At 42.3% G+C, this 14813-nt stretch overlaps 1 protein-coding gene across 1 annotated transcript; it reads left to right on the forward strand.

Annotated features, from left to right (window-relative positions):
- Window positions 1-1397: 1397 nt before the first annotated feature.
- jcadb (junctional cadherin 5 associated b) lies at window positions 1398-8448 on the forward strand (the record flags this gene model as incomplete). Its single annotated transcript, XM_084545757.1, has 3 exons — window positions 1398-1741; window positions 3778-7682; window positions 8414-8448. The coding sequence occupies 3 exons, from the start codon at window positions 1398-1400 to the stop codon at window positions 8446-8448; spliced, it is 4284 nt and encodes a 1427-aa protein (XP_084401883.1).
- Window positions 8449-14813: the final 6365 nt, after the last annotated feature.

Genomic DNA, 14813 nt, shown 5'->3' on the forward strand with positions numbered 1-14813 from the left:
TATTATTAACTACGACAATCAGTAATAATCTGGCTTTTACAATTAAATAGGCAGGAAAGGAAGTGTCACTACAGTCTGAGAGAGGTGCAAATAATCTAAAAATTAGTTTTGTTGCTCAGTTTTATGCACAGATTTAGTCATGGCCACGCCTTGTGTGTTGGCCTGGTAAGTTTCGAGTGTTTGTTGGTCACGTTTTTGTCAGAATAAATAAGAATTATTATATTATAAGGAAAAAAAGTGAATATAATGAATGAATATAATGATTATGCATATAAAAATTGATTGGAGTGATATGAAATCTTAGTAATTAGGATTTGTTTTTCTTATTTTAACCTAAATTTTAGAGTGTTTTTAAGATCTAAATGTAATGTTCACTTCATTTCAACTCTGCAAGTAGAACTTTGAACTGGACATTGAAGTAGATTTTTAAGAGCAGATTTAAATGCAGGTAATGAATGCACGGTATTTTGTAAGAAATTCAGGCAACTTAGCACGCTAACACACATGCACACTTGAATAAAGCAAAGACAGTGGGAAGTACGCACTGTGTGAAATTAGCTGCAGGGGAAATATATGATGCAACTATACAGTACTTGTACAGGGAATACTTAAGTGTGTCTGACTCATAATATGGTAACGATTTAATATTTTATCTTTGCGTGATGTAGATAAACTTCACGCAGTTTCTCTTAAAGCACGGACAGTTAGTACTCTCTATTAGAGGGCGTACAGCATTTAATGTGGACGTTAAATGCTGTCCTGCACTGATTAGCTGTCCAAATGCTGCTCTGAGCGTCTGGGGAACAGCGAGTGATTGTCATGCCTCGTGACGAATGTTCCACCTAGAACCTGCTCGTGTTAAATCACATTTTCCACAGTGTTCTGACAAAGGGTTGCGAAACCATTATGTAGGCAGCGGTTTTGATAGGATGAGAACCCTCGTTTGAGCAGTTCTTACAATTAGACAAAGGTTTCAGACACTTTGGAAAGATTATGAACTGTCTCCGGGAGGAACAATGGGTGTGGCTAATAACCCACACAGATGAGTGTATAGCTGGACTGTGCTGCAGAAAAAAAGGTGGGGTCTTAGTCTCTGCACCGTTAAAACTTTATTGAAGAGTTGCACGATAACGTCAAATGTTGTTTAAGTTCCAGCATCCCTCACTGAGCTGTCGACATAGCATGTGCATCTTGAGAGGGAACACAAACATGGCATGCTCTGACACATCCTTGATTTAGATGCATGCAGAAATAATCTGTTACCTCTTCCCTCCCCTGTCCTCTCCTTAGTGATGGCCTCTGCCGAGCAACCGTGCTCCAGCTTCCACCAGCAGCACTGCGCATAAGGCAACACACCCACCTTTGCCCTCGCGCCCAGAAGTGAGAGAGACACCACCATGTACAGTGTGGAGGACCTCCTCATTTCGCACGGATATAAACTGCCCAAGAGCGGCCCTCCGTCTGCCACGCCTTATGACAAGCGCCCCGCTGATTGCCAGCGCGAACTTGTGGACAACAGGGCTGGCCGGGGGACGCTGAACGGGTACGAGGCGGACCGGGGGGCGTCCTTCACAGGCATCGCAGGCATCGCAGGCATCTACGGCAGCAGGCAGGCACTGGTGAAGGGCTACCCCGCCATAGACAACGAGAGCGGGGAGAGGAACCAAAGGAGAAAAGAAGTCGGCATCGGTATCCTAGGTGACGCTCAGCCCTTGGGTGATTCTCTTGCCACAGATAGTGGGTGAGTGTTTTTTCCCTCTCTTTTGCGATCCCCCACACCCTTTACCTTCCCTTTTTTTCCTCACCCCCCTTCTCACTGGGGCCCTTCAGTATTGCATGCAAAACTGAGTCTGCACTGCGCAGGGTTTTTTTTTTTTCCTTTCCCCTCCTCATCCCTTCCCCTCCTTCCAGAGCTGCAGAACACTGTGGCTGCAGCAGCACTACTGACATATCTTATGCTGGGATATGAGGAATTGTGAAAGGTGCCTTTGCACCCGTTTGAGTTGTTTACACGCCTGCACAGAGACGCGGCCTGCGTCTCGGTGGAGCCCACCCGTGCGCTGGTATCGTCTCCACGGCCTCAGCTAGGCAGGCAGATGTAAACAGCAGCACTAGACAGTGAGCAAACTGAGGAGGACTGAACATGCCTCAAGACAGGCGCGTAATCACTCCACTGTAAACACTGGCACACTGAATCACGCCCAGCACGTGCTCTGTGATGTAAGCATGTTGCTGGGCAAGTGTGCACAGCGCGGCTCCCCTCAGCCATACAGTAGCATATGCTGCTGAGGATGATCCATTGACATTGCTGCTTAAATGAATGAATACAATGACTAACAGTGATTTAGTGCAGTGCAGACATTAGATGGAGCTCTTTAAAAAGCACTATTGTAAATCATTCTTTTCTTTTTAGCTCTTTTTTTTTGTATTTTAAAAACCTATGCATTTATATTTTTACATTTTTATCTGAAAATCTTTGAAAATCGCCGGCCATATGAATCTGTTTTATTGCATGAACAAACAACGCTGAGAAAAAGCACCATGATTGATTTGGTTAACCATAAAGATTTGATGGTTTAAAATCCAATAAGCATTTCAAACGTCTACTCCCTCCGTCATTATAACCGACTGTCATCTCGGTGGCTTAAAAGGTGCCTGACAACCTGGGGACATAGAGTTAATATCAAATTGTCTCCTCTGCTTCAGGAAAATTAACATAATGACCCGTGTGTGCACAAACAAGTGAAGCTCTATGGGTTTTTTTCAAGATGTAAACTGGTATTATATATCATACTATATCTAAATTAATTGTTTTGTCAGAGCAACACGCATTACAGCAGTAATCTCAACCTGAGTGGTAAATATGGAACCATAACTAAAATTATCTCCAGGCAGCATTGCTTCATCACACTGTAGTAGAACCACTGTTCTTTAAACCTGCCAACAGTCATTTGTCACACTGTTGCCATTTTAGATTACCTTCATCAAGCGTTTTTATAAATATAGGAATGCTTTTGATATCACTTATTCACCCTGGCAACAATCAAACAGACCTACTTCGTCTGATTTTCTCCTGTTGTGACACAGTGCAGCAGATTTATTGATTCTTTATTCTATGTACTGTATAGACTAATGTTTATCGTACGCCGCTTATATTGGATTTCCTAAAACTCTTTAATTTGTTCTTGTAATAAAACAAACAGAGGAAGAGAGTCGTTCTTTTTGTGCTGTCACATCAGATCACGTAATGGGATATTTTTGCTTAGACGTTCTTTAAGTGCCACAGCCGCTGCCCAGATGACCAGCTTCCAAGATAAGGTCAGCACAATTTAATATGCAGATCATATTGCAGTAGCATCACAATTTCATGGTGTCTTCGAGGGACTTTGGAGCCGCTGACTCAAGCACTTCTGTCTCATATGTGCTGGCTCTCCTTGATTAAGTTGTGTTGGAAAGCCAATACTGCCGAAGCCAAAACATGTGCTTGGGACGTGTCACTTACGATGTATAGAATGATCAAATCTCAACGGGAGGGCGTTGTTGCATTATATTATCATAGAAACTGAGATAATATTAATTGTGATATGTTCGTTTTTGTGAAAGTCTTATGATTGGAAATAGTTTTTGATGAATCTGAGTCTACAACTTATGGCTGTGTGTTAGACGTTACTCATTTTGCAACTTCTATGACAAAAGAAAATGTTTAGTCCAGGTCACTCTCCTTCTGTAACACTGCGACAGTCTTATTAACATTGATTTTTTTTTTTTTGTCTTTAGGTTCTACGATGTTCCTAGTTTGACTTATTCAGAGCCGCTGAGCCATGATGAGAGGGATGTTTCCTACTGGCGAAGACGGGGCCAGGATTTCAGCATCCTTCTGGACTATGCTGATGGCAGGGAGCTGAGGGCCTCTGCTGGAGCATGGAGGCCACAGGCCCTGATCTCAGCAGAGGAATACAGGGCGGAAAGGCAAGCGCAGCAGCTATGGGAGGACATTTCCTGGTTAAGGGACCCAGATGCTGGCCCTGGTCAGCTAAGGGTGACTACGGAGAGGAAGTGCCAGAGCCTTGGTACAGAGGAGTGGAGACCGGCCGTGGGCCTGGGAAGGCAACTGTCGGATGGGGATGGAGAAAGGTGGGCTCAGGAGCAGTACCGCCTAAGAACACCTGAGGGTTTTTTTCACCCTAGAACTAAAGCAAAGTCTCAGTCTCTCCCCAGAGTTTTGTCACCCGATGGAGCTGACTGCAGAGAGCTCATTCCATCAAGGCCTAGCCTACCTGATAGGCAACAGCGATTAAACAGCACTGTCTTCTCTGGGCCCTACAGTAGGTATATCTATGGTGGTGGCAGGGACCGGTGGGGTAGGAATATTGGGCCAAGCAGCCATGTTGCACTTTTACCAAAGCCCAGGTTCAGTAGGCCACTAAAGCCTCCGTCATATGAGATTCACCAGCAGACAAGGGGTAGCGCAGAAATGCTTGCTATAGACCAGGGTGCCAAACAAAAAGACAGGCCTATCTATTATCCAAGGGGTGGGGAGCTGAGACAAGACTATTTCGCACAACACTCTGCCATCACTGGAATGGAGCCTCCTGGCTACATCCCACCCCCATCTTATAAAAGAGCCCCACTCCCAAGAGCAGTTTCAATCAACCGCAATGAAATGGCAAATTTAAGATGGAGGGCAGAAGCTTTGCAGATGCCTAGCTCAGATCCTGGAAGGTGGTTTTCCAGACAGACAAGTGGCTCGTGGCTGGAGCATTATGGAGATCGAATTGCGTCCTACCGAAAACAGGTACATTCTGGACATGAAGAACAACCAAGTCATGCCCGTCAATTACCCACTGAAGACCCAAGAGTGAAGCAAATCTCAGGAGGGCCTAGCGGAACTTCTCTCACTGACTCAGACAAGATCCGTACCATCAACAAAGAGATTCCGCCCGCTAAGATTTTAGGACAATCTACACATGATAGTGCCTTTCCTCCCCAACAGGGGCCATCTCTCAATACTGAAACCCGCAAAACAGCTAGTAATGACAACGAAAGCAGTACTAGATGGTCCAACAGGGGAATTAAAAAAAGTGACAGTGTAGCTTCTGAACAAAACCGTAGTCAGTTTTTTCCTTCATCTATTCTGGGTAAACCACCACCACCTCCATGTAAGCCGGCTGAGCAGGGTGTCGCTGAAACTGTGGCAGAAGTAAAAAAGGTGGAAGTACCTGAACCACCAGAGAAAGACAAATCCAAGAATCTAAAAAAGAGACTTAGTGAAACAATTTTTTGTTTGGTGTCCGTCCCTGTCACTCCGCAACTCACTGGGACAATCCGTGATCAGAATAATAACAATGAGAAGTCCCCAGACCCAGCGGACAGCCCTAGTGACAACAAAACTGGCCATTTAACAAACCAAAGTCTCCAAAGCACATCGTCAGCTGAAGCTGAGCTGCAAGCACTAACTGGTAGCATAGCAAGCAGCAAAACAAGCAGTAGAGCAAGCAGCAAAATGTTTAAAAGATTACCCTGTAGACCCCCTAAGATAAATCACTACAAGGAGCTGAAGCTGTCTGGATCCTGGCCTGCAAACCAGTATCGAGACCAGGAGACACAAACTAGCCCAGAGGCCCGAAAACCTACCCCTGACAACAAGGAAGCACAACAAGAACCTGTTCCTCCTGGCACGGAAGTTACTCCTGATAGCAGCGGCGTAGTGGGCACTGCCTTCAGTTTTCCTATAAAGGGAGTGAAGAGCCTGAAACTGTCAAGCAACAGCGCCTTCTCCCTGACCTCCACCTTCTCCAACCAGCTGAACAAGAGCACAGCTCAGCAGCCAGCAGTACCACCCTCAGGAAATGTGGAGGAGACTAAACCAGCAGCAAACAGTGGGCAGGAGCCATTTGAACAGTTCCTGCTGAAACCTGCCAGCCAGCGACCATGGGATGCTGTAAAAGAGCTGGAGACCATCAAAAAAGAAGTCCAGGATCAACAGCAGCAACAGCAGCAGCAGCAGCAGCAGAGCAAACAGCCCAGTGTTGACAAGTGCATAGAGGACCTCAACGAGGCCTACAAGGACATCTTGGAGCTAGGCACTGCCAGCAATAAAGTCCCAAATGGTTCCGTCCAAATCCCTGAGCGTATCAAAATCCGATTGACATCCGAACCTCTCAACAAGCCCAGCAGCCTTAGGCGCAGTGCAGTAAGCTGGTCTGTTGACCCAGAATACAGGGAAGTGAAGAGCGCCTTCTCCAGGCCTGCCACAAAGTCGGTAACCTTCAGCAAGCAGCTTAGAGAGGAGCTCCCGGTCCCACCTCGGGAGACGGGCTTCAGAGAATACAGGGTTGTTGCTCATCTTTCGCGCAGAAGGAGCAACGATGGCAGGACAGTAAAACTAGACCTGCCAGATGAGCCCATTGAGACACCACTTTGTGACTTTAGTCCAACAACGCACACCACAGCAGCTGAGGTCCCATGGGCAGATAGACAACCCATGCAGGATGCCTCTACACTCACTAGTCCTCCTGATTATGAGGACATATGCCAGACTTTGCGTCAGTCTAGGGACCCAGCAGATGCCAACAAAACATCCACTGGCCATTCCAGACCAAATGACGCAGAGCTTACTCAAGATCTCAGTGTTGATTCAGAGGAGGAGTGCCCTATTTGTAAAAGAGAGCTTGAGAATCAGATGAGACAGGGTCCATTGCCTCCTCTTCATGAGGAGAACAGCTCAGACAGCTCAGCCAATCAAAATGGCAGTCCGCCACAATGCACCGCATCAGAAAGTCCAGCAGAAGATGCTAAAACAGAGGAGTCAAACGACTCAAGTGTGAATCAGTCAGGGTCTGACCTGTGTGCCGAAACAAGGGAGCAGCATTCACTGACACAGGAAAACGTGGGAGAGGGTGAAAAAGCAGACAATGCTCAGGCAGAGAACTTGGACAGTTTATGCATGGTTAATACTGCTGAGAGTCTACCAGCAAATGCAGCTACAGGGGATGCCTCTTCTGCATCCACAATTTTACCAAGTGATCTGACTACAGGTCCCCAAGTCACAGAGGAACAGATTGTTACTGAAAAGGTAACTAAGGACGTAGAGTTAGAAGAAAAGGAAGCCATTGCAGGAGAAACATCTGAAGGCAGTGCAGGCAAGCAAACAGCTGAAGACAAAAGTGAGGGTAAAGACAACACAGTGCTTGATGAGAAGCAGGAGGAAGAGAAGAAGCCATTTGCTGTCCCAGAGCATAGACTCGGTCAACGGACTCATCTGGGACGAGACCACCCAGGGTTACCGGAGTTTCCGCCAGATAGACTGCCACTTTCAGTTCCCCCAAACTTAGACCGAAGACTATCTCTTAGCTTGGAAGGGGAGCGGAGGAGCAGAGGCCCCTCCCACAGAATTGAAGCGTTGCAGAACAAGCTGGCTATTTCTCCGGGTCGAGTGGCAGTTGAGCGAATGGCTCGGATGAGAGACGTGGACGTTATGTATCGCATGAGGCGCCTGAGCATCAGGAGCACTGACTCTGGGGAGGGGGAGGCAGAGGCAGAGGGGGACGGCAAGGAAGAACCAGCAGAGGAGCTCCACCCTGCTCCTCAGGGAGACAAAGAGAACAATCAAGAGGTCACCCATTCACAGCAGGTCTCTGAGGAGACGGTGTTGAAGGATGAGGAGGAGACATCTCTCTTAGGTAAGATAAAATTCAGAAAACTGACTGTTCAGCTTCACAAATGGAGCCAGGGTAACGTTAAAAGTAAAAAAAATATGTATTTCCCTTGTGGATCTTGGCCCACGCAGTTTTGGAAAGTAACCAAATCGAAAAGACAAGGAAAATAAAACAGATCCTTAAAAATTTCATTGCTCTCCACAGATTTATTATGCATGCCTCTGGATAGCTACAGACTAAACTAAAAGTGTACATGAAAATTTTATTTAAATGGAGATGTGAGGCATTTAAAGGGAATGATGTAGAATGATGTGGTTGCTCACTCGAATGTTTATTCACTGTTTGGTTTTCAAACACACACGGACTGTGCAGGTATTTTTCTCATAAAAAAAAAAAAAAAGAAAAACTAGAGGATAAGATAAACAAGGGAGCAAAATAAAGCACGAAATCTTATAAACTCCTCGGCAGTTATCAAAATGAAAGATTAAAGAAACTGTTGCTGTTTAAAACATCTCCACAAGATGATGTCAGTTCCTATAGTCTTCTATCTTCAGCCTGTTGTAAATCATTAAAATGTTACTGATGCTGTCTCTTTAATGAGCTGATGGAGTGCAAAGCATACTAGAAAAAACATTTTTACAGTCCTGTCCTATCAAAACCAAGCAATTTTTTACAATGATAGTAATTATTTTGTACTTTGCACACTAAAAAAATATACATTTGTGAATTAAATGTTTTTCTCCTTCACATCCCAGAACCCCACGATCCCAGCGGAGGAAAGACAGTGTAGAAAGACTGCGTCCGTCATCTCCATCTGAGGTTTTTAGCTCCAACACTGTGACCTGGCTGCCTACTAGAATGCCTTCATCTCATCTTGACACTGAAATGGCCTTCTTGTCCGACAAGAGCATTGTGTACACCCTCACCCTCGGCGCTGCGTTGACTACTAAGAGTGCTGTTCCACTGCCAAAGGGAGGTGCCCCTTTAACTTAAGGGGCAACTTCCACCCTGAAATCCTTCCCCAAGCCTTCCTAAACTGACTTAACACTACCCCATCTGTCCTCCACGCCCAGGCCCATTCTCTTATAGGGTTTCTACTAGTTAGTCTTCTTGTAGCGGCTTGTCCTTTCTATCCTATCCTCCCTATGCTTTTCTCATTGGCAGACATTATGCAATTCTGTCGTGCATACTAGAACTTCTCAAAACGTCCATAGCGAAAAAACATCTTTTTCGCATTCTGAACGAATCTGTTTGTTTACGGGCGAGCTGTTAAGGATATGAATGTAAGTGTTTATGTTTATAGCTAATGTAGACGTAGAAGGGTTTATTGTTCTGTTGCGTTTAAAACTACACCAAAACAAACTATCTGATTGTGGTGAGGCGACAGCTGTTTCAGAACTGGACATCACTGTCTTTGGCTAAAGAACTGTTTTTGATTTTCAGACGAGATAAATAAGCCTTTCTTTCTTTTTTTATTTCTTTTTTTATTTTAATGACATTGTGCTCTCTTCTCATTGCTTTTGTACACACTGCAACCATAACCCGTTAACGCTCTTCAGTGAAGAGTGACTCTATACCACATGACATGATAGATCAGCGACCTATTATAAGATATGTTGGTTCTACGCTGGAGAGTGATAGTTGCCTTTTTTTTTTTCTTTTTTTTTTAACCAGATGCGTAATTCCTGGTTGGATCCGATTAGTCTCCTGTATAGTTCCCATTTCCAGGTAATTTCAGGAAGCAATAAAGGCACAGATTGAGAGTTGAAGTGGTGGTTGGCAACTTTGATAAACACCAAGGATGGATATTGGGGTATAGAACAAAAATAAATAAATAAATAAAAAAAGATTTGTAGAGCAATATTGTTGTACAAACAGCTCAGTGGTGTAGTGGAGCTACCTGTAGGAACCATTGTCTTAATGTGAACATGTCATTCAGATCATATTACAGGGAAATGGTATCGTGTCAGGGTATATGGGCGCTTAACAGTGGGGGTGGGTGCTTTACTTCATATATATATCTATATACATAGATATATATATCTATATATCTATCTATATATATGTATTCATACATCTGTACCGCAAAGAGACAACATTTCACGGAATATTTATTTTTGTTATCATCGAATTGTTAATCAGTTTGCATAATGTACAAAATAAAAGTATATTTTAAATATTTTAAGAGAAATTTTGTATTTAACCATGAAATTTTATTTCTCCACAAGTTATATCAAGCTGAAAGTATCATATATGTGTGCATAGTATCATATTGAGAGTATACATAAATTTTCTAGTGCTTTAAAATCTTAACAGAGAGATATAAGAGGGGATGGGCCTGTGGTGTGCCTTGATCGCACGATTGGGTTTTCGGTGAGCGATAGGGTCCATCACTGCAAGATTTGACACGGTGGAAACTTTTTGATTGTGCCATGATTTCCTATTTGATAGTGCTTCTTCATACACTAACAGAGTCAATGTTGGACGCTCCTTGTGATATTCGACACATCAATCCATCCCAGCTGTATTTCCTATGTTGGTGGTCAGACATAACCTGTGTCTTATTTTCGTCTTTGTACGTCCTCGAATTCTGGTCATGTATCGTTCTGTTGTTGGTTCCTCAAGACATGTTTAGAAATAAAATTGAGAATTCTTTTCTTTTTCCTTCTTTTCTACCACCCGTCTTTTTTCAGCCTCTTCTTCCTAACTCCAGTCTCTCTGTCTCTGTCCCTTTCATTCCCTGGTGTGTTCATTTTGTGTAAATTGTTCTGCTGTCAATAACACTAATTGCACTAAAGGATTCAATGCGGTGTGCTATATTAGGCTCAAAATCACATATCTGCAAAAACACATTAGAAGACAATACAGATGTTTTGAATGCATTTAAGATTATAATTCAGATTATAATCGTTTTGATCTTCTTGTGGATTTTGCAGCTATGTGTTTCTCTTTTAACAGCATTGTTGCATTGGTATAGAAAACAGATCTGTAGGGATTCATTGCTGTTAATCGTTCCTCAAGTATTACGTAAATGTTATGTAGCATTTTACAGTTGTAGCATTTATCAACACAGAAACTTGTCGTTGTATTTCAAACATTTCTTGTACATTTGGGAGAATCATGTCGCCTTATTATGTGTTTGTTGCGTTACAGTACTCCAGGAAATGCCAAATATTAACGTACTAAGCACTGTTTCATACCTTAGGTTTTTACGACTTAACCGTTCTGCCATCCCTCTGGCTGGAGAGGCGCAGTAGCATTGTGGATAGTTTCTGCTCTTCGTGTTGTTTATCTGTAGGAACATTGAATCAAAACTGTGACCTTCAAATAACAGAAAAAAGCATAATTATTAAAAGTGCAGGATGAGATTCAGTGTTTTCAAGACAAGCCCATGGTCAGCATCACAGGGAGGACAAGCTGGCACGCCCATAAATACTAACACATCTAATTTTCAATTCATTTCGAAGACTGACTCGAGTCTTGTGTGTAAACTGCCCCTGACCACGTTTAAATAGCTATTTCAGTACATACTCAGCCGCCCCCGCCCCTAATAATTGGCATGTCAGGTACACTTGAACATAGTGTCATTTGACCTTTTGTACTGCAGGTTATGTGCAACGTGAAGTAATTATGCACACTTGTAATATTTTCTATTTTCATATGAGATTTAAGTGCTTTTTGTACTCACTGACATCTTTTTTTTCTTCCTTGCATGAAATGCAAGAGAGAGGAAGAAAAAAAAAGTTTTTCATAAAGTATATTTGCATTTGGTACTCCAATAGTAAAACCAGTGGGCAAAACATTCTGTTTCATAATTTAATTTACAAAACTATGCCAAGTATTTAAAAGCTATTTTTAGAGTAAATCAGAAGAGAACTCATTCATTTTTTTTCCTTTGAGACATGCCTTTATCTTTGTATCTATAAATATGAGCATAATCCATAGTCATATGATTGTGCTACTGTTGTATGATACTGCAGTCTGATTCATAAATAAACTCTCTGCATGAAAAGTGTGTTTGTCATTCACTGGCTGTTTTGTGTGGTTTTGCATATCCACGGGGGAAATTTAATTGCTGTGCGGTGTTTTGTGGAATATTTCAGGAACGCATTACTTCCTCTGTCCTCCGCTCTTCAGCCGGTACTCAAAGTGAAGATATTTAATTTTCAAAGACGTCCCTCCTTTGAGGAATGTTAAGTGCGTGTCCACAACTTTTGTGTGCGTGTTTGTTTTCACACATTTGCACTTGTGTACTAGCAATTTCAGCCCAATTACCCTGCCAGACTGCCACACCGAGCTCCACTCGCTGGATCAAAGCGTTGGCGAAGACAATACTTGAGCTGAACCTTGTGAAAACCTCCCAGAATCCTCAATGAGGCCTGGAGGGCATCCATCCTCTTCAAAACTCGTCTGCGTGCCGTTTATTTCTTTTCCAAGTCAGATTACTACTTACTCTTAGGTAAAGGTAAGTTGTCCTTTCACAAGGCTTAAGAGTGTCCTTTGTTGATGGGCACACTGGCAGATGTTTTAGACAGCAGGTGGGTTGAGATTGAGCTTCTGGTAGTGCTAGTGAACATACACCAATCAGCCATAACCTGCCTTATATTGTGTAGGTCACCCTTTCGCATCCAAAACAACCCTGACCTGTCAGGGCATGGACTCTTCTATCTCTAAAGGTGTGACGTGGTATCTGGCTCCAAAATGTTTGCAAAAGATCCTTTAAGACCTGCAAGTTTCAAGGTGAGGCCTCCACGGATGGGACTTGTTTGTCCAGCACATCCCACAGATGCTTGACTGGATTGAGATCTGGGGAATGTGGAGGCCGAGTCAACACCTTGAACTCGTTGCTGCGTTCCTGAGACCATTCCTGGACCATTTTTTGCTTCGCGTCAGGGTGCATTATCCCACTGAGAGGGTCCACCGTCGTCAGAGATCGCTGTTTCCATGAAAGGGGTTTTGCATCAGTACTAATTATATGACAAATATCTGTGCATGATCACATAAGAGCAGTCCCTGCTTCATCTGATATGTATTCATGGTCATTTAACTGATTTAGTAACATGTAAACAACCCCTGGTCACATAAAAGTTAATTATCAATAATCAGAAAGTTGGCACTGAAAGATTAATAGCTAGGTTGATTATTATTATTATTATTATTGTATATATATATATTTAGCTAGCCACAACCACTGTATTAGCCCTGCATGTCAGCTAGCTGCAGTTGGCTGTAAAGGCAATTTTAAATAATAATTATTGTTTTTAATGCTCCTAGTCTACCAGAATTAAATATGTGGATAAATAATTTTTCAGCTTATTTACACATTTTAAAACGTTAAATTGTCATTTTACCATGTTTTCCTCATCACTGCCACGCCAACTGTTAGCTAAAGCAGCCTAACGAGCTAACTAGCTAACAGTTAGCTTCCAAACAGAGAAAGATTATAGACTTTCTTATTGAAGATTTCGACAAATCTCGTAGTTGTAGTCTTACCTTCCTTGCTAACTACAAATCGCAATGTGACTTCTTAATAAGCGATGTCACTTAGTGGGCTAACTGAAAGTAAGCTTAAGTGGATGAGCTAGTTGTCTTTTATGCTAACCTTCAAAATGGCCGCCATTCATAACCGTTGATGAGCCGTCCCTCAGGTAAATGTGAATAATATAAAACTATCTAGACCTTTTAACATACAGTTAATTATAGTATTACCACTTAAATAATGTCTACTATCAGTAGTATATTTTTCTACACATACATAATAGGCTACTACTGTCATTAACTGCTATTTAGACTGCTAATCTTACGAAGTAGTAGTGCTAGCTGTAGCAGTTGTTGTAGTAGGACTTTTTTCAAATGCGAATAAAATTAATAATTTACGTTATATATTATTTAGGACGGAAAAGTGTCAGTTAAGTAAATGACTACAGATGAAATAAACCTTATAATAATAGATTATGATAATCACTATTGCACACCTTTCAAATAAATGGCTGAAAATATGATAAGACCTTCATCTAAAACACAATGAAGACAAAAATACTAAAATTGTTTGCGCTAAATACAAGCATTCAGTTTAAATCAGACAGAGTGTGTGAAGCTAATTACATCAACAAAAGTTTAAGTAAAAAAACTGTCAGCAAACCTACAACACATTGCACGTGTGGATTACAGCTATTTTTACTTAAAGAAAAGAAAAAGATCAAGTATTGTTTACTGTCTTCAGTTAAATGGAGACTACGCACTACTGTAGCTACTTTCTGTAGGATCAACTTTACTGAGAAAATGTTTCGTAAGCTGGTGAAACTAAGGTTGAAGATGGTTTTGGGGAAGAACAAGGAGAAAATTTATCAAGATGTCTTGCAGGACGACGCCAGGATGGCTGCCACCTGAGGACAATGGAGGACAATGAAGGACGATGACAACACACCTAGAGGAAAATCTATTACATAATTACCTCAGACATAGATAATCTGACTCTTGGACTGGCCCAGACCTTTACTCAATCAAATTACCTCGAGAGATGCGTTTGCCAAGACCATGACTGAGCAGAGGCACATCTGAAACACTTGGCTGAGGTTACGAAAAGATCAGTAATTCAATCCAAGTGTTAAAGAAAGACACAAAATAGTGTAATTATTAGTGTGTTACTGGCTTAACTTATATTCATCCAAACTTAAAACTTAGATGAAGATCAGATCGTATTTTATAAGAAGGAAAAATGCCAAAGGGATCACAGACGCAGACTGTTGACCCTGTATAGTAATCCATTTTTCAAACAGTCTTCCCTTGTTCTCCATCCATCTCCAGCTGTCATTCCACCACAGCTGCCTTTGTCTCGGAGTCAGTCCTCGCTAAGTAAAACTGTGTATCGGTCATTACTGTACACCTGTCAAGGCTGCTCGCCTCTGCCGCTGAGGGAATAAGTAACTCCATTAATGCTACGGTGACAGTTGCCCTCCTCCTCCTCCTCCTCCTCCTATACCACGCCCCGAAAGTGTAAAAACTATTTCAACGTATGCACTCTGAAAACAGCTAGCTTGGTTTTGTTCTCCGTCTGTATTACAGGAAGTGGAAATGTTAAAATACATCAGGTACATTAACTTATTTTTGTCTTTTAATCAGTATTAAACTTTCTATATATTAACATTAGTCGTG

The sequence above is a fragment of the Chelon labrosus genome (assembly GCF_963514085.1).
Source record: "Chelon labrosus genome assembly, chromosome: 6".
Taxonomy (NCBI): domain Eukaryota; kingdom Metazoa; phylum Chordata; class Actinopteri; order Mugiliformes; family Mugilidae; genus Chelon; species Chelon labrosus.